Raw genomic sequence first — 22795 nt, 5'->3', positions numbered from 1 at the left:
CATTTGTTAAAAGTGGGCCTTTAGGATACAAATTTATTCAAATCTGGCCTTTAGGATACAAAATTTATTAAAATCGGGCCTTTTCGATACAAATTTTGTTAAACTAGGGCGCCATAAACTATATTTGATAAACGCTGTTTTAAAGGCAATCTACCCTTATACGATTAGACTGGTTTTCAACTATATCTATTAAGACTTTACTCGAGAACATTTTTAAAGGGTAATTGTTATATTAATCTCTGAAAAATTTATGTCCCCCCAAATTAAAACCCCGAATCCGCCCCTGTCCAATAGTGACGAAAAGCCCATAGCGTGAGAGAATCTTACTGTAAATCAGTTGTGGGCAACCTTTTTTAAACAAGGGCCAGTAAGGAAATGTAATGCTTACAGGAGGGCCGCATATTAAATAAACACTAATTCATATTTTCAGCTTTTACTAGAAAAACTAATGAGCTACTAGGCTGCAACTACGGCCGTTTTGGGGTTCCAGAGTGCCTCACCTGCCCCCCTGACTGCACGTCCTTGATTAGGTTTCACATTTTATCAAAAAGGCGTTAAAAAATTAATGAAATGACGGTTGAATGTACAGTAGTCCAATAATATGCACTGGGGCTATATTATCCTACTAACATTAACTATCGTTTATGATAAAAGGTAAGTCGGTTAAGGCCTAAGCCTATGTAAGAAAAATCAAACGAAGATTCCTACAAAGAGTTTGAAACTTTACACCTGCTGGAGCATTTGGGAAAAGCCTTATTGTCTGTGTAACCTATACAGCATAGGCTGCGTAACTCGACCAGTCTTTGAACAAAGCGCAGCCTACTTGGTTTAATTCAAATCACTCACATAGGCTTTATACGACCTTGTATGCTCGTTGAGGTTATTGCAGTGCTACAATTTTTACGGCTCGACATAGCATATTAGCCCAATTGTAATTAAAGTTTATGTAAATAGGTTTAGTTGCTCTGAAATAATTGTGGATAGTGAACTTTGATTAAGGTATTTGCCTGTTTAGTTAGCAACAAGCTAGCCTAATTGACTACAGCACAATAAGCAAACAACTGAAGTAACCAAGTTTGCATTGCTTACAAAATGGCGGACAACTCCCTAGTAAGTACAGTAACAATGCCTTTATTATAATATATACAAGGAAATCGATTTTTAGCAAAAAAATACAATTTTCCATAATTTCAGAATTACATTTCGCCTTTAAGGTAAAGAAATGTTTACCAGGAATATCGTCTAACGTGTCAAGAGTTTTTTTTTTCTCCTCTTTTATGACCCCACGTGGTTAGAAAATCGTTATTTTCGGGCGTTGTATAGAGCTATTTCAAATCCTTGACGCAAATCTAAGCACCCTACTTTCTCACCTTATAATTCTCTAAATTACGAAACTTCGATATTTATGAATTGCTTTTATGTGGATTTAGTTATCGGTACTCATCGCAATCATTTTTTAGGTTTTTTTTATTGAACCGAAGCCAGAAGGCAATACCAATTGTAAACAGAGATAAATCCCTTTTAAAAACCTTGTCGTGTGACGTCACATGGTTTTATTCACAACAAAAATCCTTTAGAATTAACCATCCTACTCCTCTCGACCATCAAAATTTATCCCAGTGAAGAAACCGCTTATATATTGGCTTATGGGTCGTTAATTATCTTTACGATTTTATCTAAACTATTTCGACACTACATACTACTCTTTTGACAATACACAGTCACTATGAGAGTCAAATCATAATCTATTTTCACTTCCGAAACAGTTCTGCTTAATTCCCTGCGAAGAGGTTGAAATCCTTGAAGGCGAAGAGGGCGAGTTGGGATCGGGTTCATTCGGAGTAATTCGACTCGCAAGACATCACTCGATTGGCTTGGTGGCTCTCAAGTGCTTTCCAGTCACTGGCAGCCGAAAACAAAAGGATCTACTGGAAAAAAAGTAAGACCCATACTCAAGTCACCTGCTCGTCACGAGTTTAAGTAATCAGGGAACTCTAATTTTGCAAAAGTTGTATCTTGTACTGCAAACACGCTGACAATTAGTTTTCATGAGTCAATTTCTTTCATACTTAAAACATTTTATTTCCTATTACGCGTGTTCAAAACAAATGCGGCCTAAATCCTGTCTTTGTTAAAATGACATTGTCACTAAACAAAAAATATCGTGCGAGAAATAAAGCACAATCAAGATGATACAGCATTTTGCAAGCACAGAACAAAGTAAAATATTTTTGTTCTGATCATTACGCGAATTGGGGGGTGCGTTGAATCAATTATACCACTTACTTTAAATGCCAATATCTGTAGTTTGTGTAAAATATGCGTACACCTGGTGGTAGACTGAGGTGATAAAACCTAATATATTTTCCATCTTGACCTCATAACTCCAGCTTAAGCGACTGTCAAGCTTCACACGTTAGAAAATGTTGCGAAAATGACCCTTACAACTTTAAGAACACGTTTTAATTGACATGGGGATGCGATAGTAACACCCAGTGTTATAATGACTTAAGTGCACTTAAGTCACTGTTGATAAATAAGTTGACTTGACTTAATTATTTTGACCAAAATTACTTGACTTGATCTAAGTCTTTAGGAAAAATAAAGTCTTTTTTGTCCAATATCTTGGGATTACATTGAGCGTTTTTCAGTAAAATTATCTCTAGTTTTGCACGTTAAAGAATTTGATTGTAGTATTTTGCGTTGGTGTTATTTTTTAGTTGAGTTGTTGTTCATAAATGGACGAGTTTACCAGCTTTAATAGTTTAACAGTTCACTTGAAATTGACTTGCTCTCATAGTGACTTGTTTGGGATTTGACTGGGACTGTGGCTTGACTTGGACTTAAGTTTTTTTTCAAATGACTTTACTGAGACATAAGTCATTGCAAAATTAAAAAAAAAATTCCATACGTGTTTCCCTGTATTTGTAGATTAAAGAAAGAAATGGAAGCGATACAAAGGGCAAACCACCAGAACATCATCCGTGTGCACGGGTGGACCAAATGGCAGAACGCAATGGCAATCGTGGCGGAGCTGATGCCAAATGGAAACCTGACAGATGTCTTCATGGACGAAGATGCTAATATTCCCATCCCATTGCGCTTGCGAATGCTAACTGATGTTGCGAGAGGACTGGCCTTCATCCACAACTTCAGCAGTGAAAAGCGTCTGGTCCATGGAGACATCAAACCGGAAAACATTCTCTTCGACAGAAACCTCCAGTGCAAGATAGCTGACTTCGGCGCCGCTGAATTTCGCAGCTACACCACATCTCTAACAATTTCATCAGCCGATACAACCACAGAAGTTCAATACACACCAGCGTATACCGCTCCTGAGCGCCTTGATAGTCTACAATTGCCACCAACAAAAGAGATGGACGTCTACAGTTACGCTCTTGTGGTTCACATGGCGCTGACCCGAAAGAACCCATACACACTTGGTCACGGTGCATTGGTTGAGGCGGTAAAAAAAGGAGAACGGCCTCTATGGGATGACGTCAACAAACTCAAGTCCGCTCTCAACCAGCAAGACAGAGAAGTTGTCGATCTTCTTGTGGATGTTATGACCAAGTGCTGGAAACAAAACCCTAAAGATCGCCCCACTATGATTGACGTCAGAAATCAATTAGAAGCCAGACTTTCCAAAATAAAATCTGACGTCATCCTATATCAGGTTGCGGACGCGGTCAAGCAGATGAAGATTGGGGAGACGTCATTCAGCGATGGCCAGTTCCGCCCCCTTAGTACATTATTAATACAAGGAGGCAAGTCGTTTGTGCACTCGCTTTCTGAAAGATCTGGAGGTAATTAGATATGGCCTACTTTTAATAATATAACTGATGCTTAAACCATGGTTTAAGTGAGCAAAGTTTTAATAAAAGTGATCCGCCACAGAAAAACAAACAAATAAATGTTGTGAGATATTGGTGTAAAAAACGATTTATTTATCGTTTCATTTAAAAAATAATTTATCGCATTAGTCAGCTAATATTAAGGTATTCTAAATAATTATTTTTTTTTAAATACGGAATCAAACAACATAGGAACTCAGGCCTAATACGTGTACACAGACTGACAATAATTAATCATTCCATGTAAAAATGTTCGAATAACTTGAACTTTATGTGGCTAGAATTTGAGGCTTCTAACCAAACCACTTACGACGAACTGCACAGCACACCTGGTACATCGCAGCAGTCTGACCAACAAGCACAACGTGGTGCAGGTTATTTCTGATGCTTGCACGATTTTTACAATTATAAGGCTTGTTTAACTTGTCTAGTGTCGATAAACTAAGCCGTTGTATTCTATTAACATTCATTCAGAATTATCCCCAGTTAGTACGGCAGAGTGAGTTTAAAACAAATTAAGATCGACCAAGCTTGGAAAAAATAAAATCGAATCTCGAGTTTAGCGTCCGACTCCGACCGCAAAACCCGATATTACACCAATCCAATCATTTAAAAGATGGCGGACACAGCAATCCACTCATAATGGTGTTATATATCCTTGAATTATAGGTGAAAATCGTTCCACACCATACTTGCTTCAGCCTTTACGATTTACATTTCCTTTTACGATTTACGACTGCAGCCTAATTGCTTACGAACAAGTGCTTATCTTATTCACTGACGGCCTGTCACTGACCGGCTGCCACACCCAATTTAAACATTAGTATTTAATATTATCAGAATGGCTGTGTGGCGCGAACGCCACCACTAAGCTTAATCTGTAGCAGAACGGCTAGCGCGTACTTCGGCTCGCTTGCTCACAAAAACAGCTACACTGTTCCACACCACGCTCAAACCCAGACTGCCGGGTTTTTTAGTTTCAGCAAGGAATTGTCGTTCACCATTAAAACCAGGGCTGGGGAGCCACCGTAAAATAGCATTAGCTCCGGCTCCAGCTCCGGAGCCATCAGGCAATTATTAAATGGCTCCGGCTCCAGCTCCGGAGTCGTAAAACTCAATCCTTTGGCTCCGGCTCCAGCTCCGGAGCCATCAAACACACACCCAATGACTCTCACTTATTCAATGGCAAGTTTTAAAAATTGCTTTTGGCTAATTAACGTTGGAGATGGAACAAAATATAATTTCTTAGCTTTAGCACCACAAATTGAAAAATGGCTCCAGCTCCACAAAAATAATAAAAATGGCTCCGGCTCCGGCTCCAGCTCCACAAAAATAATAAAAATGGCTCCGGCTCCGGCTCCAGCTCCACAAAAATAATAACAATGGCTCCGGCTCCGGCTCTGGCTCCAGAGAAAATGCTTAGCTCCGGGCTCCGGGCTCCAGCTCCGGCTCCGGCTCCCCAGCCCTGATTAAAACAAAGGCTGAAAACAATTAGTGGTCATCAGTGGAAAAAGTAGAAAGGCAACAGAACAAATAAAGTGAGGTGAAGTGCATTAATTAAAACGAGTAAAGTTTTAAAAAGCAAAAAAGAATTTGCCAGGTCCTGAGCCAGATTAGACTCCAAACGCTGCTGTCCTGCCCTAAGTAATTTTCAATACCAAAAATATTCTCCTTGCCCTGATTTAATTGTTTTGTCCAATTTACAATAATTAATTATTTTTCATATCAATAAAATATTTACAACAGGATAGAAAAGTTCCATTTTATAATCAATTTAAAAGTTTGGCTTGTCGAAGAAAAAAACTGTTCAAACACAATTACTCTATAAGTCTATAAGATATGTTTTGGGATTTTTTAAGCTATTATTAATAAATAAATATAATATCAGTTAGGTGGTTGAATTCTGTCCATCTGCTGATACGTTCATATGTCAATTTTCCTGTTTTATTTAGATAGCGAATTAATTGAGACAGCTATGAGTGGAGAAGAGCTTCGAGCGACATTTAAACAACACAGTAAGTAGCCTAACATTACATAGATGCACACAAGATGATGGGTGTACAAAATCTAAAAATTGTATAACTGATATTTAATTGAAAAGCCTTATTTTCCAAATTTGTAACCTAAAGCTTCAAGAAGTGTTTCAAGTTTAATTTCAGTCCAAATAATAACGACGTTATATCCATTAGGAATGGTTTGTCGTTGGTTAAAATACCGCTGTGACTAAACGCATATCAAAACGAATTTCGAAAAGTCGTTTAATTAAGGTAATAATTGAATTATAAATAATGACTCATTTATTTGACTTTAAAGGCGCTAAATCAGCCAAACTACTGAAGGCGTGTTTGCAGCATTTCAAGATGCTGCAATTCGGCAAAGCACTTGACCAAGTCGAGAAGTTGGTGAAGTTTATCCGCGAGATGGAATATTTATCCGCCGACGAGCTGGAAGCGTCGGCGTTTAAGCTGCGCACGAAGAAGCACTATTTACAATCTGCCACCTTCTACCGCGTCGCGGCATCGCTTTACACAAACAAAGTCAACACTGAACACGCCTTGGAGGGAATTAAGAGATGTGTTGATGGAATGGAAGTAGTTAATAAAGAACTTGCTTCATCTGACGTCAGCGCAAAACAAACAGTCGCAGACCACGTGATCCCATTAATGCGTGACGTACGTCGGGAGGTGCAAAAGGTGAGGAACGTCGATGGGAATGCGAGGTGTGTGTACGAAGCGTTGTGCTTAAATGCGATTGGTGTGAGTCAAGATTACATCAAAGAGTCTAAGCAAAGGGAAGTTACATTGCAAGAAGCGATCGCCTTGATGGAAAATCGTTTTGGTGCCGACGCAGCCAAGTACAAAGTTTACTGTCACTGTTTAAACAACATCGGGACAACATACGACAATATGTCGAAATATAAACTTGCGGCAACTTATTACAAACAAGCGATCGAAAGTGTTCAGAAAGCTTTAGATTTCAGTGATGAAAACGAGCGTCGGTGCCAAGTTGAAATATTTGAAAACAATCTTAGGATAGTTCAATTTAAATTGCTTTAATTTTGACATAGTCATATATGGCCCAGTAAACTATAGAATCAGCGTGATTCAGGCGACCGCGCTTCGTTGTAGAACTGTCAACAATTTAATGTTACTTAACTATATTAAGAAAGGACCACTGACGGTTTGTAGAAATGCTTTATGCTTTGTAGATTTGTAGCGATCATTGGGTGTTGTTGTAAAATTGTGTCACTTAACCCACCTTTGAAACAGCCTATAATGGTTTAACGTATAATATACTGTTCCGGTTCTCACTCCGAAAACGCTTGAGACGCAAAAACCTCGTTTCCACTGGCTTATGAGACTAAACTATATTAGGCTGTTTGTTGGCATTGTGAGTTTAGCGGTCTTTAACTTGTAGTGATAGAGGCGCACTTATACGTTTGTCAATTTGTAGTTTGGGTTAACTTAAATGGTGCATGTTTTCCAGATGTCCACTTTGCGCGTTGTTAACGCATCTCAGCTAATAAAGAACATATAGCTTTCCCATATGCAAACTACCGATAATAAAAATCTTGTTTATTTACGTTACATACGTACCCCTCCCTGTACGTATAGTTTTACGCCCTTGGTATATAAAATAATTGTATAAATATAACGATTTGTAAATTTTACCTGCCAGAGTTCATTTGTATTTATGGAATTTATTTAGGTTTTACATGAATAAAAAAACCTTTTTTAATTGTCAATTTTATTTAATTGCAAGCCCAAAATTTCCATTGTCAATGTACAAGTATAAAAAACATGTTTAAATATTGCATAACAGTTCGAAATTGAAACTAAAATTGGCAAAAGGCTCCGAATAACATCGAACTATATATCAAAATATGCTTATTATGCGATTGAACCATTATGTGATATTTTAACCCTGTTTTATTATGTGTGATTTATTTGGTATATTACTGTGTTGAATATGAATTCTCATTCGCTGCGAGCAGCGTCATTAAACATTTAATCGTCTTGTTTACTTTGATGTTGAAATGTGTTGATTCCACGCTAAAAAAATCATCCAAAACCGGTTCATAAAGTTCCGGTTCGGTTTCTGTTCGACTCCTTGAAACATAGAGTACTTGTCATAAAGTTTTAGCATTCTATGTTTACAGAGACAACGTGTGGTTGTTGTATTGAAAGGTAGGATCAGGGTTGCCAGATTGGCCTTTTTAAGGCCAAATTCCTCGAATTTGGCTTTTTTTAGAGTCGGTTGGCCTTAGGAATTATACATTTGGCCTTAAATTTGGCTTTTTTAATTTACTCTTCAAATTAATCAATATTTCTTATATATCGTAACCTTGCCGGATGAAACCATATTTGCCTTTGTTCAACACATGTTCTATACTTGTTTAACGCCGGCGCCAAGTCCGACTGTGCTCAGTGCTCACCCTCTAGCAAGCCAGTGGTGCCAGATACCACCACTGTAGCGGATGAAAAGGCTCATCCACTACAGTTTTTTATACTTGCTATTTTTCGGGCTACTTTTAAAATTAGTTTTGTTACAATTTATTAAAATCAGCTTCAAGTCATAAATTATCTATAAATATGAATATTATAGACATTAATGTGGTATACAGAAACGTAATGTATCTATTGATATGTTGCCTGGTGGAGCTAGCTCTATTTTTAAGAAACGTAATGTGTTCACTTTTTGATCGAGCGGTAGAACTCAACCGCTGGCTTACCAGCCACGCATGCTTTCAGAAAATCAGTTGTACAGCTTGCAAGTGATTTGTGATTTCGCAATTGAGTGCTTTTCAAATTACCGTTATTCTGATGGTTTGTTATGGTATAAGTAAATTTGTCATTAAAAATCATAGATTTGTTACAAAGAATCTTCTTTTGTAACAAGTCTATTCATTAGTGTAGTAATATTCATTTAAATACATCATGAATTTAGCTTGATTTATTGACGACATTTTAATATTAACTGCTTTCATATTTGACTTTTTTATTAAAAGTGTTCAGCTTTGTTAGACGCTATATGACTCTTTCCTGTTGGACCATTTTTTTGCTGCATAAGATAATTACCCACCTGATTTATAGGTATATTTTATTATTTACAATAGAAACAGGCAAATGTCCATTTGGCCTTTTTTTGGTATTATTTCGGCTTGAAGACCTTTTCATAGTCTGGCAACCCTGATCAGTGCTTTACCTACTGGACTACTTGATGTTTCTATCTGCGACAACATCATGTAAAGACTGAAGGCCAAATTATTGTATTATAAATTGGTAACGATTAAATTCGTCTGAGCGAGTGCATATTGATAAACACTTGCACAACTTGTGAGTTGCTAATGTAAAATTTAATTAAATTCCAACCCTGACATACAAAACATTTTTTCAATTACTTTTTTTTAGCGACAACGGTATTTAGGATGTTCAAAGTTATAAATTTGTTTAGCGCAATGTTTGGCGCTGGTCTAGAATCCTACCACAATTATTTAATCAATACACAACATTTAGGTAAGGGTGCGAGTTAGCGAGTTTGGGTTAGGGTGGGTCAAGTATTATTATATTCATTATTTAATAATAATACTTGGCCCACCTAACCCAAATCGCTAACCCACACCTTAACCTAAATAATGTGCGTTGTGGTAGGATGCTTGACCAGCATGCCCAATGTTTTCCTGTGCCAACCTAAGGTGAGTAAAAAACAAAATTGCACACCCAAAAATTTAGTTGCACATCCAAGATCTCAGTGTAAAGTGCCATTAAATGCTTGTATATGACATGCCTTATCATAGGCATAAGATATCTTTGAGTGTCACACATGTAAATTTCGGGCTGCACCCCAGAGCCAGTTTACATTTCATGGCGATTCACGCCATGACGCCAAGATCTTGTGTGTGCAGGTTTGCAATTATGTTTTTCTCAATACATTAGGTTAAAAATCTACCACAATTTAGCCTAATTTTGTCAAAATTTAAGTGTGCAATATATACCAAATTAGATGTGCACACAAATTTTTTTAGAAAAACTATTGCGTGTGTACCGGTCATGAAACGCAGACGGGCCAGAGAAAACATGCTACCACAATAAAATTGTGTTAGGTTTGATTAAAAATGTGTTTACAAGCAAACCTACTCAATCCTAGTATTATAAAAATATTTTTTCCATTTTTTAAGATAATGTCAATCGTAAAATTGCCCTTGAGGTTAGGCTCCTTCTGCGGTTCCAACAGACATTTCGGGGCCGTTTTGTTTGTGAAAAACTATTCAATGTACGGGCCTGAATGGATTGACCCAATTGCAGACCCCAAATACTATAAAGACAACCCCCCAGCGGACGGTGATACAATGTCATTAAAAAAGATCAAGGCGGCGCCCAATGATCACACGTACTCTAGCTTCTACGACGAAACTCTCCACAAGTTCCGCAAGCTAATCTTAAAGCAGGGCAAGGGCGTAGCGGCTGACGCCATCTTGAAAGATACGCTGACCCTCATCAAGTTTGCCCAACTCAAGAAGTACCATGCCGCCAGCGAGGAGGAAAAACCGCACATCGAAATAAATCCACTTAAGGTTTTCCATGAAGGACTGGGAAACATCAAGCCGGTTGTGAATGTGGAGTCTTTGAGACGGGGCTCACAGGTGTACCAGATCCCGTACCCGCTCGACGACAAGGATCAGTTCTTTATCGCCTCCAGCTGGCTCCTTGCCCACATCAAGCGGAAGGTGACGCGTGCCGGTTCGGCGAGCGGCAAGCCAAACACCAAGGCTGGCCTGAGATTGAGTCAGGAGATTTTACGTGCTTATCAGAACCAAGGCGACCTCGTGCAGAAAAAGAAAGAATTGCACAAACTGGCCGAGTCAAAGCGTGCTTATGCCCATTTTCGCTGGAGAAAGTGAACAGTTCGGTTTTCCTTTTTGATTGCACGTGGTTAAAATTGCTGCTATTTTTGCCATGTTTATTTTTTGGGTAGCGCAATGTTTTGTGTTTCTGAAAACTTGTAATGTCTAAAATCGGCATAAATATTTAAACCGGCCTTGTAAAACGATATTCTTTTAACCACAGCCAGTTAGTTGCTGACTCAAATTTTAAACATAAATAAACAAAAATGCATTTTTTTAAAACAAAATATATTTCGACCTTATACAATGGTGGGTCAATTGATTGTGGTCTCTGAATATTTTTAGATTAAAAACATGGTGCTGTACTTAATTGGTCTGGGTCTTGGTGGCCCAGATGATGTTACTGTTAAGGGATTGAAGATTATACAACAAGCCGCCAAAGTCTACTTGGAAGCCTACACCTCAATTTTGTCGTGTGGACAAGCGGAACTGGTTTGTTAAATCACTTTTGTGTTATTTAAAAAAACAGTCAAATTGCCTGTAGTACAATGTTTTGTTCGTTAGGTGCCCTTTTATTTTTTAAGTTGCCTTAGGTAAATTTTAAGTTTTTTCAGCACACTTTTCTATGCGCGCAAAAAGCAGTATCGTTGGATTTTGCTGTTATTAACAATTTAAGGTGGCAAACAATTCTCAATTTAGCAGAACTTTCCGGCAAAGCTGCTAATTTATATCTCTATTTTTCTAAATATCAATATTAAGTTGCCCTAATATCAAAACGTTTTTAAATCGTAGAAATGAACATCCTAAGCTTTTTTAAAATCAGGGTTATGCACCATTTAGTTGAATTTTTTTATCTGTATTTAACCAATTCTTTAACTAAAGTCCAAACAAATTAAATGTAATTGATACTTTATCAACAATCTGACAATATTTTTCACAGTTATCAAACCTAAACATGGAAACCTTAGCTATTGTTTTTTTGTTGGCAAAACAGAAATCCTGCATATATTTGACAGGAAGAGTTCTACGGGCGCTCTGTTATTCTTGCAGATCGCGATATGGTGGAACAAGGGTCCAATAACATTTTTGAGCTGGCCAAAACGGAAGATGTGGCGTTTTTGGTGATCGGAGATCCCTTTGGGTAAAATAAATGTGCTTAATTTTGCATCGCTGAATGGATTTGAACTGTTAAATGAGTTGACTCAGACATCGAGAAATTTATTTTGGTACTTTTCTTGGAAACCTAAAATACTACATTTTTTGTCAAGAATGAGCAGCTTTCTCTAGATACATAGGAATGAGTATATGTCTTGTAATCATTCATTGAATTCTCTTTATTTGAATATGACATACTTTGTTTAATAATAAATTTCAAAGCCAAAAAGGTCGAGTAGATCGAAAGCATCTAGATTAAGACGTTTCGATACGAACTTGTATCATCTTCAGTTTACACTAACTGAAGAGCTTTGATCATGAAATTATTTTTAACTCTTATTTTAGGGCCACCACACACAGTGATCTTATTCTTCGAGCAATTGAGGAAAGTATTTCGTACAAGGTTGTACACAATGCGTCAATTATGAATGCAATTGGGTGCTGTGGGTTGCAAGTAAGTAAAGTATTGGTGTTTATTTAAAAAACAATGGACGCATATAGTCGAGTTTGTTGAAAATTAATGTTCATCTTTTTCACTGCCATTTGAACATGACATATTTCCCGTACACATAAATTTTACAAAGTTTTCTAGAATTTTTTGTAAATTTTGATAGATAGCGATTTGAATGCGGCGCTAAAATATTCTGCTGAAAACAAATGCTTGTTTTGTCAGAAATGCCTAGTATAAAGTATAAAATAACAAACTATATACATTCTTAATATTTTTACTTGCGTCTTTATGGTTTCTCTTGCTTACATCTTACCTTTACCTGCCAGCTCTGACAATCTCAAAAAGTTGCAGTGTACAGCACAAGTAACCACTAACACAAACCAAAGGCTGTTCCACTTATCTGCTTTTAAACCACCTTAAACTTCACTCACCTTTTTTGTTATTTTTTTGTAAAGTTGTACAGCTTTGGCGAAACGGTTTCCATTGTATTTTGGAACGATAACTGGGAGCCTGACAGTTTCTACGACAAGATTGAGTCCAACTTGCGAAGGGGCTTACACACTCTCTGTCTGCTCGACATCAAAGTGAAAGAACAAACAGTGGAAAACATGATGAGGTAAATATACTGTTGCTGCCAGGCATTATATAATTATTAAGGGGTTCATTGACGCCTACATTTCGATTACCTATGTGGGTAATCTTCTTTAGGGCTAAAAGACTTGTAACTTTAAGGTGTCTTTTGACTTACTTGATATGTACCCAAGTCTTTTTGTCCTGAAAAAGATTACCCGTATAGTTAATCGAAACGTCGGCGCCAAACTCATATTTGTCAGAACAACCCCTTTATAATTATGAGGAGGTGATTTGACAATAATTTGCTGCAATTGTGAAATTGTCTTTTTTGCCGGAAGAACAATTTTACCATTGGAACAATGCCTGAGAGCAACAGTATATTCAATACTATGCTTGTTAGACAGTCTTAATGTTGAGTCTTTTTTAACTGCCATTTAGTTTCATGTATGCACAGTAGGGTTGTTCAAAAAAACACTTTTTTGTCAAATTTCAGGGGGGACCCCCTGGAATTGTTAGGTTGCGTCTAAAAACCCCACAAACCAAATCTGAGCATGTTTGGTTCAGTATTGACAGTGCTACGTCAATTTTAAAATTCAGATTTGGCCTAAAATTTTGAAAAAAAAAATTGTCCTCCCCCTAAAAAAATTTTTTTTTTGCATTGCTTTGCAATTGAATAGCCATAAATAAACCTGTTTTGACGTAAAAAAGTGAGCAGTCATGGTACAAATGTCACATTTCAACAACATTTGTTAGACTGTTTTGTACGAAAAATGACTTTTTAGCACATTTTTTGAACTTTAGATAAGTAATTGATATAATTGTGTGAAGACTAAATGCACTATTATATTAATTTGATGTCATGTTTACTGCATCTACTTTATTTAAAATTTTTAAGCCATTTTGTTGTACAGAACAGCCTAACGAATGTTGTTGAAATGTGACATTTGTACCATGACTACTCACTTTTTTACTGCAAAACAGGTTTATTTATATGGCTATTCAATTACAAAGCAATGCAAAAAAAGAAGAAAAAAAAACTTTTAGGGGAGGACAATTTTTTTTTTTTTAAATTTTAGCCCAAATCTGAATTTTCAAATTGACGTAGCACGGTCAATACTGAACCAAACGTGCTCAGATTTGGTTTGTGGGCTTTTCAGATGCAACCTAACAATTCCCCACTGAAATTTGACAAAAAAGTGTTTTTTTTAACAACCCTAATGCACAGCATTAAGCTTATTCTAGGTTTCTTCGTAAAAAGGAATCCAATTATAAATACCCTTAAAAAAAATATTTGATAAAAATGTTATCTATCATATACATCCTACATCTTAAATTACTGGTTTAACCTCTAAGTTGTATATAGGAAATTATTAACATATGTATGAACATTTTTTAGTCTTTTTACATCATTTGTAAGATTTTTAATTCTTGAATACATGAGTTGATTTCATCATGTTTTATAATTTATTTACTACTTATTGCTTTGTAAACAGTGTATTGTGCTTTAATAGAGTTTATTCTTTTTTTAAGAGGAAGAAAAGTATATGAACCTCCCAGGTACATGACTGCCAATACAGCTTGCTCTCAATTGCTCAAAATTATTGAAAGGAAAACTGAAAATGGGGAAAAACCAGGTAAATATTTCGAAAACCTTAATAAACGAGCTAAGATCAATGTAACTCACCTGGTGTTAAATAGCTTTCAGTAATGTTACTTGTTAAATTCAAATTTTTCGGTAAGTATTTTTAAAGTACCTAAAGCGATCCAATTTTGAGTCTTTAAAAACCTACAAATTTCTTGAAAGATATTTAAATGTCTATATTTTTCGTAAAATTGTGTGGCAACCCTTCGATGGCCTACCCTAACCAACGTTTGTACTAACAATTTAAGAAAAGAATAACCATAATCAAGATCACAGTGGTTTAAGTCATGAACCATCTGCCAGTTTACTTGTAAAGACTCAGCGGGCCTAAGTTCGTCCATGCCCGGTAAAAACAAGTTTAAATTTGAAAAACAAAGTATAATTTAAAACAAGTTTATTTTTTTACTCGGTTCCCTTTACTCACTATATTGTCCCGTCGCAATTCAAATTCATCGACTTTACCCTCGTCTCTTTTACAGCTTTAACCTGCCAAACAACGTGCGTAGCACTTTCGAGGGTTGGCTGGGACGACCAGCGGATCGTAGCCGCTCCTTTGGGCCGACTTGTTGACTGTGACTTGGGTCGCCCGCTCCATTCTCTTGTGGTTGCCGGGAACCTTCACCCGCTTGAAGTGGACTTCATTAAACAGTTTGAGCCAGCTGGAGAGTGAAGCTTTTAGGCGGCGGGAAACTGAAGTTGGCAGGAGCGCATCTTTATGGTCAAACTTGGACAAGGAGCTTCGTCTTGGTCGTTGTCCTGGTCCGAGACCTTTCATTCGTTATTATGGACTTGGAATAAACGTGACAGCATTTCCTAGGCATGGGTGTAAAGATGTAAACACGAAAACAATGCTTAAACTGTAAAGTGTCTCGCTCAGTGGTTCAAAGAAACTTTTTTAGCTTGCTACACACACATGAATAAAAAAATATATTCGCGGCACACTTCCTAACCAAGATAACTTGACAGTTGCCCCTAATAAACAAATGCACCCCTAAAGGGAACGTATAAGGTAAATAGCATAATATTATCACTGAACTTTTTGTCGTTGACAAGTCCACAAACTTGAAAATGAAATTATCTGGTTGTCATTTTTGCTGATTTTTCTTCAAGTTAAGTCTGTTGGCTCTTTTTTGTTGTTGCAAGTCAAGGTTTTCTGTTAATTGATGTGGTGTTTCTTAATTAGCTGCATTATGTAAAAAATCACATTCCATTTTGTTGTTTCAATAACAACTTCCCAGGCGTAAATTAGCAGTATCCTAGAATTTCTACTTAATGAACTCGTTTTAAACTCTATTGCTCATAAAACCTTTTCCTTGAATGTTTTATGTGTCACCTGTGATACTTCTTTTGCCGCGATTCTTAAAAACGGTTGTTTTACCAAGTGTTATGGCAATACATTTTCTGCTCCACTTTCGTGATTTAAATTCTATAGCATCCTCAACATTTTTATGCAAGTGTGTTTAAATATCTCGACTGTTTAACGCCGAGGCTAAAGTTTAACACCACACGCTGCGACTTTGGTTTACTCCACAACAAATAAACAAAGAACGAAAAACAACAGAAACGAACAAGTTCGTTAAAACAACAATTGCAACTTTCGTTTAAACGCAATAAACAACCCAAATTTATAAGAAGTATCAACCGGTATTATTTGCGCTTGCCCTTGGCGCTGGTCTTCGGCGACCTGCCCTTGCCTTTCGGACTAGCAGAGCCGCCTTGTTCCAGATTGAGTATCTTCTCGCTGATCGCCTTGTCCGTATCCGCAAGTTGCTGCTCAACATTCGCGTGCATCTGCTTTAACTGCGAGCTCACAGCCTTGCGCACTAACGACTCGAGCTCGTCGAAGTTCTCGCTTACGACCGGTTCCGCGGCTTGTGGGTTGGAATCCCGCCCTCGGTCGTCAAGCTCGGAAGCCGCTTCTTCGGCGGCTGGCGGCGTCGCCTCGTCAACAGCGGTCTCGGCGGCCTCTGTATCCTCCAACTCCGGAGGCGGCGTTGGCGGCAGGCCATCGTAGGTGAGCGTCAGGTCTAGACGCACCTTTGGCGTGAAGGCGTACTTGTAGAGTTTGTAGTGGCGAAAGTAGTGCTCCAAAACGTAGGCGGAGAGCGCCGCTACTTGCTCGGCGTCAAAAATCTCCAGGCTCCAGGGCGGCCGGTGAACGGCGTGGGTTAGCACCAGCTCGCGGAAGTAGGCGAAACAGTCGTCCACGTTGCCGAAAGGCGTCGACACGCAAGCGTCGTGCGTGCGTTTGACGATCGAGAAGAAAGTTGACGTTTGCTCGGCGGTGAAGCGGCGTAAGGAAGCGAAGCGTACAGCGTGAAGGTATAGGTCGAGCAGGATGCGTCCACGCGGCGACTCCTCGATTGCGAAGATCTGACTCAGAATCACACGGGTTTGCGCCGGCGATGATCCGCACTTTGACAGTCGTTCGGTGTCGTGAACGCTAAGGTCGGCCCATACGCAAAGGCGAGGCTTGGGCAGGCTTGGAACCGCCATCGCTAAAGCCATCTTTGCCAATGGGGGTCGTTGTCCTTAAGCTAAACCTGCGTGGAGAAGAAAACGACATTAGAATGCAACATTTTGTTCCTAAATGTGCGGCGCGAAGATTTTTGGGCCTCTCCTATCAACAACAGAGCTATTGGGTGATAGGCGTTTCAACTTAACGTAACCAGAAAAATAAAAATAACAGTACAAAAACCTTTAGAAGAAATGGATGGTTACTGCCCCAACTTAACGTTACCAGAACAACAAAAATTTTTCTTGGGGTTAGGGGTAATTTTGGCCTGCCTAAAGTGCCAGTGTTAGCACAGGCTGGTTAAGTAAGGCGCTGGATCTAAAGGCGAGGACCGATGGCTGCCTAAGTCTCTTACACGTTCCTTGTAGCCTTGTAAGTATCCAACTCCAAAGGAAAAATAGTGCAATATTAGAGAATATTACTTGATAAGGCTGCAGTGCTATTGAGTGACTATTCTTTCAGTATACCGTAGGAAGAACGAAAAGCAATATTACAGCTGTTCATTGGTTGTGAAAAAATTGCCATCAGCTTCACAATGACGGAAGTATAGGTGATTAAATTGTCAACTAGTCGCACCTAGTAGTGACTCATTACACCTACATCAACAAACTAATGTAAAATGAATTACATTGCCATACTACGACGTTTTGCTCTCCACGTGACAAAAAACGTTGATCGTCCTACGTTCTTCATATAAAAACATATTCACATTGGACTAGATAACGAATTAGTTTATCCGCGCCCTTGATTTTTGATACTACGACATTTTTATTTAAAATGTCTTGTATTTTACATGCTAATAAAATAAGCTAGAATGATTTCTTTAGTGTCATAACATTGTAACAACAATGTTATATCACCACATGTTTTGGCACTGGTCCAGAATAGAATCCAATCAAATCGCTGAAACAATTATTATTGAAGCAACGCACAATATTTGGGTTAAGGTGACGGTTAGTGTTTCGGTTGGGGTGGGTCAAATATTATTAATATACTTAATAGTATTGCTTAACCTGTCCAAACCCATACTCTAGCCGGTATCCTAACCCAAATGACGTTCGTTGTCGTAGGATTCTACACCAGCGTCCATTTTTTGAACTTAGTATATTGTGTGTTTTACATCATAATAAAGAAAAAAATCAACTAATTCAGATTTAACTTTCTCACAGATTGGTATTGAGATGGTATCAGTAGAGCTCCTAAAACAATAAACCTTAATTTTGGGCGAAAAATTAGCTGAGGGTAATTAAGGCGAATTAAAACTGTACGAACCTACCAACGGGAAACAACTTGTTTATGCAGATACCTTGCTAACTTAACTAACCTGAATAAATTAGGATGCGCAGTACTGTCACACGTCTTAACATAAACAAATATAAAATACCACTGAATAAATTTAAACCTTAGAAAATTATATTCAGCAAACTTACTTCGGACAGTCAGTTGTACGAATTTTGCCAGCAGCTAGGCTGTAAGTTGGCATGGAGACTAAAGCTAGAGTTATGACGTCAGAACCTTAACATATATAAGGATTTTCAAAAAAAATTTATTATAAATAGTCAAATTATTTTGTACTCTTATTTAGTGTAATAAATAAAATTATTTATACTATTTTAATTTGTGTTTTCATTGTTTAAATGAGGATTTGTATTTCAATTTTCGCGGATGAATATGAAATTTGGTCTCGTCGGGCAACAGTTGCCTCGAAACAGAAACGCCATAGCCACCGTATCCTTGGAGACTGTATCAAGGTAACGAATTTTTTCTATTTTTTGAATAATCTGTGTATAAACTTTGATTTTGCCTTACTTTACTTAAATCTAACGGTATATATATTGTTTATGCTTTGCGACTTGCGGTTTAATTCTTTCCTAATTGTAATTAAAGACGACCTTAAAAGTCAGCAATGCAGGTTAACTGCCAGCCATTTTCCCATATGTCTGTGGCGTGCTTGCAACACGCGTACGTTTCTCGAAATAAAGGCTGTAATTTCCGCTTTTGGTAAAATCAAACTTACACTTTGTTGCACCTAGAATCGTCATTGATCAATGTTTTTATTATTAACTAAGATATCTCACTTCAACGATCAAAAAACGACGTTATTTTGATTACTGTGCTGTCCATGCTATTTATTTTTACTATTTTAAATTACCAGCTGATTAGTTTATATACTTAAAAAAATCAGAACTAAAATTCAATACTGAGTTTGCTACTATGAAAACTATTTTTCTATTTTTGCAATTTATGGCTTTTTGTCGTTAACTAGATTAGTCATATTATGTCGATAGGTACATAACTGCTTTATGACTAGAATAGCAACATTGCTAAAATCTTTCTTTTTAAAGTAGTTAAAACTGTAGTAATTAAGCAACTGGTGAATTTTTTGTGGCTTTAATTTATTTATGCTGTGAGCATAAGTTTCATAAAAGTATGTCCATACGCCACATAAAAAAACAAACATTGGAAAACCTTATGATTGTACATAAATAATAAAAAAATGCCATTATAATCAGGGTGGGAAAAGCTATTGAAAAAATATAATAATAAATATAATAGCAATCAAAATTAAGCATCTCATCCAAATTTTATTTGCATTACCCTTCGCCAGCCTGCATTCTGTTGCAGGTGCAAACCCAATATTTTTTCTAAAGCAATTTGTGTACACATCTGAATTGCTTTATTTCGCACTCAAACCTAAAAAATTTCCAACTTAAAGTGTGCAAAAACATGATTGACACCCGTACACCTCAAATTTGGTGCTGTACATCCGAGATTTTTGCGTAAAGTGTCATGAAATGCAAGCTAAACCCTTCATGTGAAAACTAAGTGTATTAGGTTAGTAGCACAAAATAATGAATGTAAGGTTTTGAAACAAAACAAAAAATGATCAAACTAGAATAAATTAAGTTGGATTTACCAATACCTAAATTGGTTTTATTTTTGTAAAAATATGTATTATTAACAACACTTTACATAAATTGGTTTGCATAACTGCTTAATCATACAAATTAATCAACGTATTGCTTTGTATACCTTTAAAGGAGTTAAATGAGATTTATACATAAATCATTAGAGACGTAGAATACAATTTATACAATTATGCTTTTAGATTTAGAGCACAAATGTTACACCTTAATTATTAAATGTTTTCTAATTTACATTACCAAGTTTATGATTGATGGCCTAAATCAGGGGTTCTTAATGTTTTACCCTTTTAACAAAGATGAATATCAGATTTACCCCCAATATATAAAATGGTTCTATTTTTTCTAAAAACGAGTAAATTATGTCAGTTATGATGTAACAATGAAGTTACTAAGAGATAAGGATGTTGCCAATTGACTAAAATAGCTATCATCGCGAAAAAATAATTTTAATGACACTAGATAATAAGGAATTAATAGGCTACTATAGGCGAACTTTGAATTAGCAGTTGATCTGAACTAGGTAAGTAGGCCACCAATATCTACGGCTTGCACACTTTTTCTGTCCTGACAGCTGATGTGGATATTTTGATTGATGGCTCATTTACTCCCTAAAACGGGAAAATTTACCCCAGGTTAATTAAGGCTGGCCTAAATGCTTTGTAAAGCATATAGTGAAATAAAAGCTAAAGAGGTTTATTCCTCTGTCCTTCTACAATTTAGCTACCACAGTTATTTTTCAAGCCAGTTTGGAATAAATTATTTGGCAAACTAAATAGTGATCCTTCCAATTAAATATAAATTAATATTTGCAATTCAAATACACTTTGCATCAACTTTTTTTAAACAATTGATTTTACGCTATGTCCGAATTTTGGATATGTATTAATTTATAATAAAGAAGGTGGCCTAGCAAAACTAAGAACGAAAACGCCTCCACACAATAATTTAGCTGTGCTTAATAAGTCTATTACACATTATAGCCAACATGCTTTTATCTGTCAGTAAACTTGTAACTTAAAGTGCCACTTTTTGATCAATAATTTTTATCATAATGTGCTTTTTTTTTTAATTTTTTTTAATTTTTTTTTTTTATTTATTTACAACTTGATCTCAACCTGGGTTTAGGGTAACTAATGAAAACATTTCGCTATTGTCGGTAAAAAATAGGTTTATAGAGAACAATCACTATTTCATTTCAGTATTGCTGACATTGTACAATGGGCTTTGATTTCGTTACTTATGTTGAACCTTATTCATCATATCTAAGTCTTGCAGATACCTACCATAATCTGTTTATAAAGCAACAATTTATTTTAATTTGTTACCACCTGGTAACATAGCACAGTAGTGCTGGTTGCAGCACATCATATAAACAACAATTTTAAATGCATTAATTACCGTTAAAATTTTATTATTAGCTTAAAGTCTTAAACTAATTATAAAATGTTACATTTAAAAGAACTACAACTTAATTGTCACAAATGTTCAGTGGTTGATGTCTTTAACAACATTTAAGGATCTCAGAAGATATGCAGTTTTCAGCTTTTCGTTATTCAAACAAAATTAAGCAACAAAAAGTAAAAGTGCAAATATAAAATGTCGAAATAATGTTTTCCATGATTGCTGAGGCAGCTGTCGGAGAAGCATGTTCATTTTTGAAAATAGTTTTTTGTGATACAATCAACTAAAAAAAATATAGCATAATATTAAAAAAATCATAACTGTTGCAATTGTTTGCAATATTGTTGGCAACATCCTGTCCATAAATGGCCTGACTATTTAGTTGTGGACACCTGTGACTTTTAAAAGTGCATTGAACCTCAAAAAATGACAAAGTAATATGAAATCAAAACAAATTATCCGGGAATTCCTTCTTTCAATCACCAACGCCCCATTAGGGAAACGAAATTGATTGCTACAGCATTACATTCCAATTAGCAAACTTCGATTTCATTTGACTGCATCAAGGCGTCAAAGTCAGAATAGACCCTTTGCCGGGTAATTATATCTTTTCTCGGCGGAAGATTTGATAACGGCCCATGTAGACCTGAAAAGAACAATGCCTTATCTAAATTCTCACGCTTAGGGCTTAACGACGGTTGCGATACCGCACATCCAGTTTCAATTAACGGAGGTCTTATTGAAATTAACGGAGTTCTTATTGCGCATATCGAAATTGGTCGCTCTAAATCTAAACGAAGAAGTTGCTTTCAATTGCAGTCGGCGGCAAAACGCCAGGTTCGACTCCCGACTATAATTGCCCGGAAGGGTCCCATTTAGCGTTTTGTTTGTGCCAATTATCGCCGCAATAGCTGAGTTTTGGTCGCTGATTATCGCAGAACGAGCGGATTCCATTTGTCCGCCGCCCCTCAGAAAACTGCTTAAGCGTGGCCGTGATTTGTAATCGCAGCTGTGACACGACACCTCGCTTCTATAGGCATTTCTCTTCACCCTACAAAAAACGCCAATCACTATTACGAAAACATAGGAATTTTTTCTATGATCTGAACCTTTTGACAAACGTCCGCTCTTTTATCTAAATCACACACACTTCTTACAGTGTTCGAAAATGACACTTCCCGCATTCCGCGTTTCGAACCCTGCGTTGAGCCACCCGTGCAGATACAGCTCGCGCAAAACTTTACGTTTGGGGTGGTGAAGAACCAAGCGCCATGATCCCGTAGCTTGCAATAAAAAATCGAACCGTATTATTATAAGGTTGTTGTGAAAAGCCTGTTTAAAGTTTTTGACAATCTAACAAAGTAATTTGCGTTAACAACAAGTCTTTGTCCAAGTCAGATATTGTCATTTCGTTAGTATCTAAATCCACAAGT

General features: G+C 36.9%; 4 protein-coding genes across 6 annotated transcripts; 3 read left to right on the top strand and 1 right to left on the bottom strand.

The window, feature by feature from the left end:
- The first annotated feature begins 965 nt into the window (after window positions 1–965).
- Window positions 966–7834, top strand: LOC146163371 (receptor-interacting serine/threonine-protein kinase 1-like). Of its 2 annotated transcripts, none has more exons than XM_083381849.1 (6): window positions 966–1110; window positions 1767–1939; window positions 2932–3806; window positions 4136–4228; window positions 5807–5869; window positions 6168–7834. In XM_083381849.1, the coding sequence occupies exons 1-6, from the start codon at window positions 1093–1095 to the stop codon at window positions 6908–6910; spliced, it is 1965 nt and encodes a 654-aa protein (XP_083237975.1). In that variant the 5' UTR covers window positions 966–1092; the 3' UTR covers window positions 6911–7834. The 2 variants fall into 2 exon arrangements, with proteins under 2 accessions (XP_083237975.1, XP_083237976.1); XM_083381850.1 differs by having other exon boundaries at window positions 6206–6345.
- Window positions 7835–10035: 2201 nt separating this feature from the next.
- On the top strand, window positions 10036–11010 carry LOC146163370 (small ribosomal subunit protein uS7m-like). Its single transcript, XM_083381549.1, has one exon. It carries the CDS (start codon window positions 10036–10038, stop codon window positions 10753–10755), a length of 720 nt encoding a protein of 239 aa, XP_083237675.1. The 3' UTR covers window positions 10756–11010.
- Window positions 11011–11043: 33 nt separating this feature from the next.
- LOC146163369 (diphthine methyl ester synthase-like) lies at window positions 11044–16041 on the top strand. Its single transcript, XM_083381547.1, has 6 exons — window positions 11044–11190; window positions 11715–11839; window positions 12199–12307; window positions 12760–12920; window positions 14408–14511; window positions 14999–16041. The coding sequence occupies exons 1-6, from the start codon at window positions 11053–11055 to the stop codon at window positions 15187–15189; spliced, it is 828 nt and encodes a 275-aa protein (XP_083237673.1). The 5' UTR covers window positions 11044–11052; the 3' UTR covers window positions 15190–16041.
- On the bottom strand, window positions 16027–18483 carry LOC146163368 (cilia- and flagella-associated protein 119-like). Of its 2 annotated transcripts, none has more exons than XM_083382996.1 (2): window positions 18465–18483; window positions 16027–17062 (listed from the first exon to the last, which is right to left on the bottom strand). In XM_083382996.1, exon 2 carries the CDS (start codon window positions 17025–17027, stop codon window positions 16167–16169), a length of 861 nt encoding a protein of 286 aa, XP_083239122.1. In that variant the 5' UTR covers window positions 17028–17062; window positions 18465–18483; the 3' UTR covers window positions 16027–16166. The 2 variants fall into 2 exon arrangements, with proteins under 2 accessions (XP_083239122.1, XP_083239123.1); XM_083382997.1 differs by lacking the exon at window positions 18465–18483 and adding an exon at window positions 18359–18437.
- Window positions 18484–22795: the final 4312 nt, after the last annotated feature.

The sequence above is a fragment of the Ascidiella aspersa genome, chromosome 2 (genome assembly GCF_963924565.1).
Source record: "Ascidiella aspersa chromosome 2, kaAscAspe10.2, whole genome shotgun sequence".
NCBI lineage: Eukaryota > Metazoa > Chordata > Ascidiacea > Phlebobranchia > Ascidiidae > Ascidiella > Ascidiella aspersa.
The sequence above is the reverse complement of the archived record's forward strand: the minus strand, read 5'-3'. Positions and strand labels throughout refer to the sequence as shown.

Excerpts from the sequence above, each read along its gene's own strand:
- LOC146163368 (XM_083382996.1), bottom strand. The coding sequence starts at position 17,027 with ATGGCTTTAGCGATGGCGGTTCCAAGCCTGCCCAAGCCTCGCCTTTGC.
- LOC146163370 (XM_083381549.1), top strand. The coding sequence starts at position 10,036 with ATGTCAATCGTAAAATTGCCCTTGAGGTTAGGCTCCTTCTGCGGTTCC.
- LOC146163369 (XM_083381547.1), top strand. The coding sequence starts at position 11,053 with ATGGTGCTGTACTTAATTGGTCTGGGTCTTGGTGGCCCAGATGATGTT. Across the intron at positions 11,840-12,198 it reads GTGATCGGAGATCCCTTTGG|GGCCACCACACACAGTGATC; the intron begins GTAAAATAAATG and ends CTCTTATTTTAG. Across the intron at positions 12,921-14,407 it reads ACAGTGGAAAACATGATGAG|AGGAAGAAAAGTATATGAAC; the intron begins GTAAATATACTG and ends TCTTTTTTTAAG.
- LOC146163371 (XM_083381849.1), top strand. Across the intron at positions 3,807-4,135 it reads GCTTTCTGAAAGATCTGGAG|AATTTGAGGCTTCTAACCAA; the intron begins GTAATTAGATAT and ends TTATGTGGCTAG. Across the intron at positions 4,229-5,806 it reads ACAAGCACAACGTGGTGCAG|ATAGCGAATTAATTGAGACA; the intron begins GTTATTTCTGAT and ends TGTTTTATTTAG.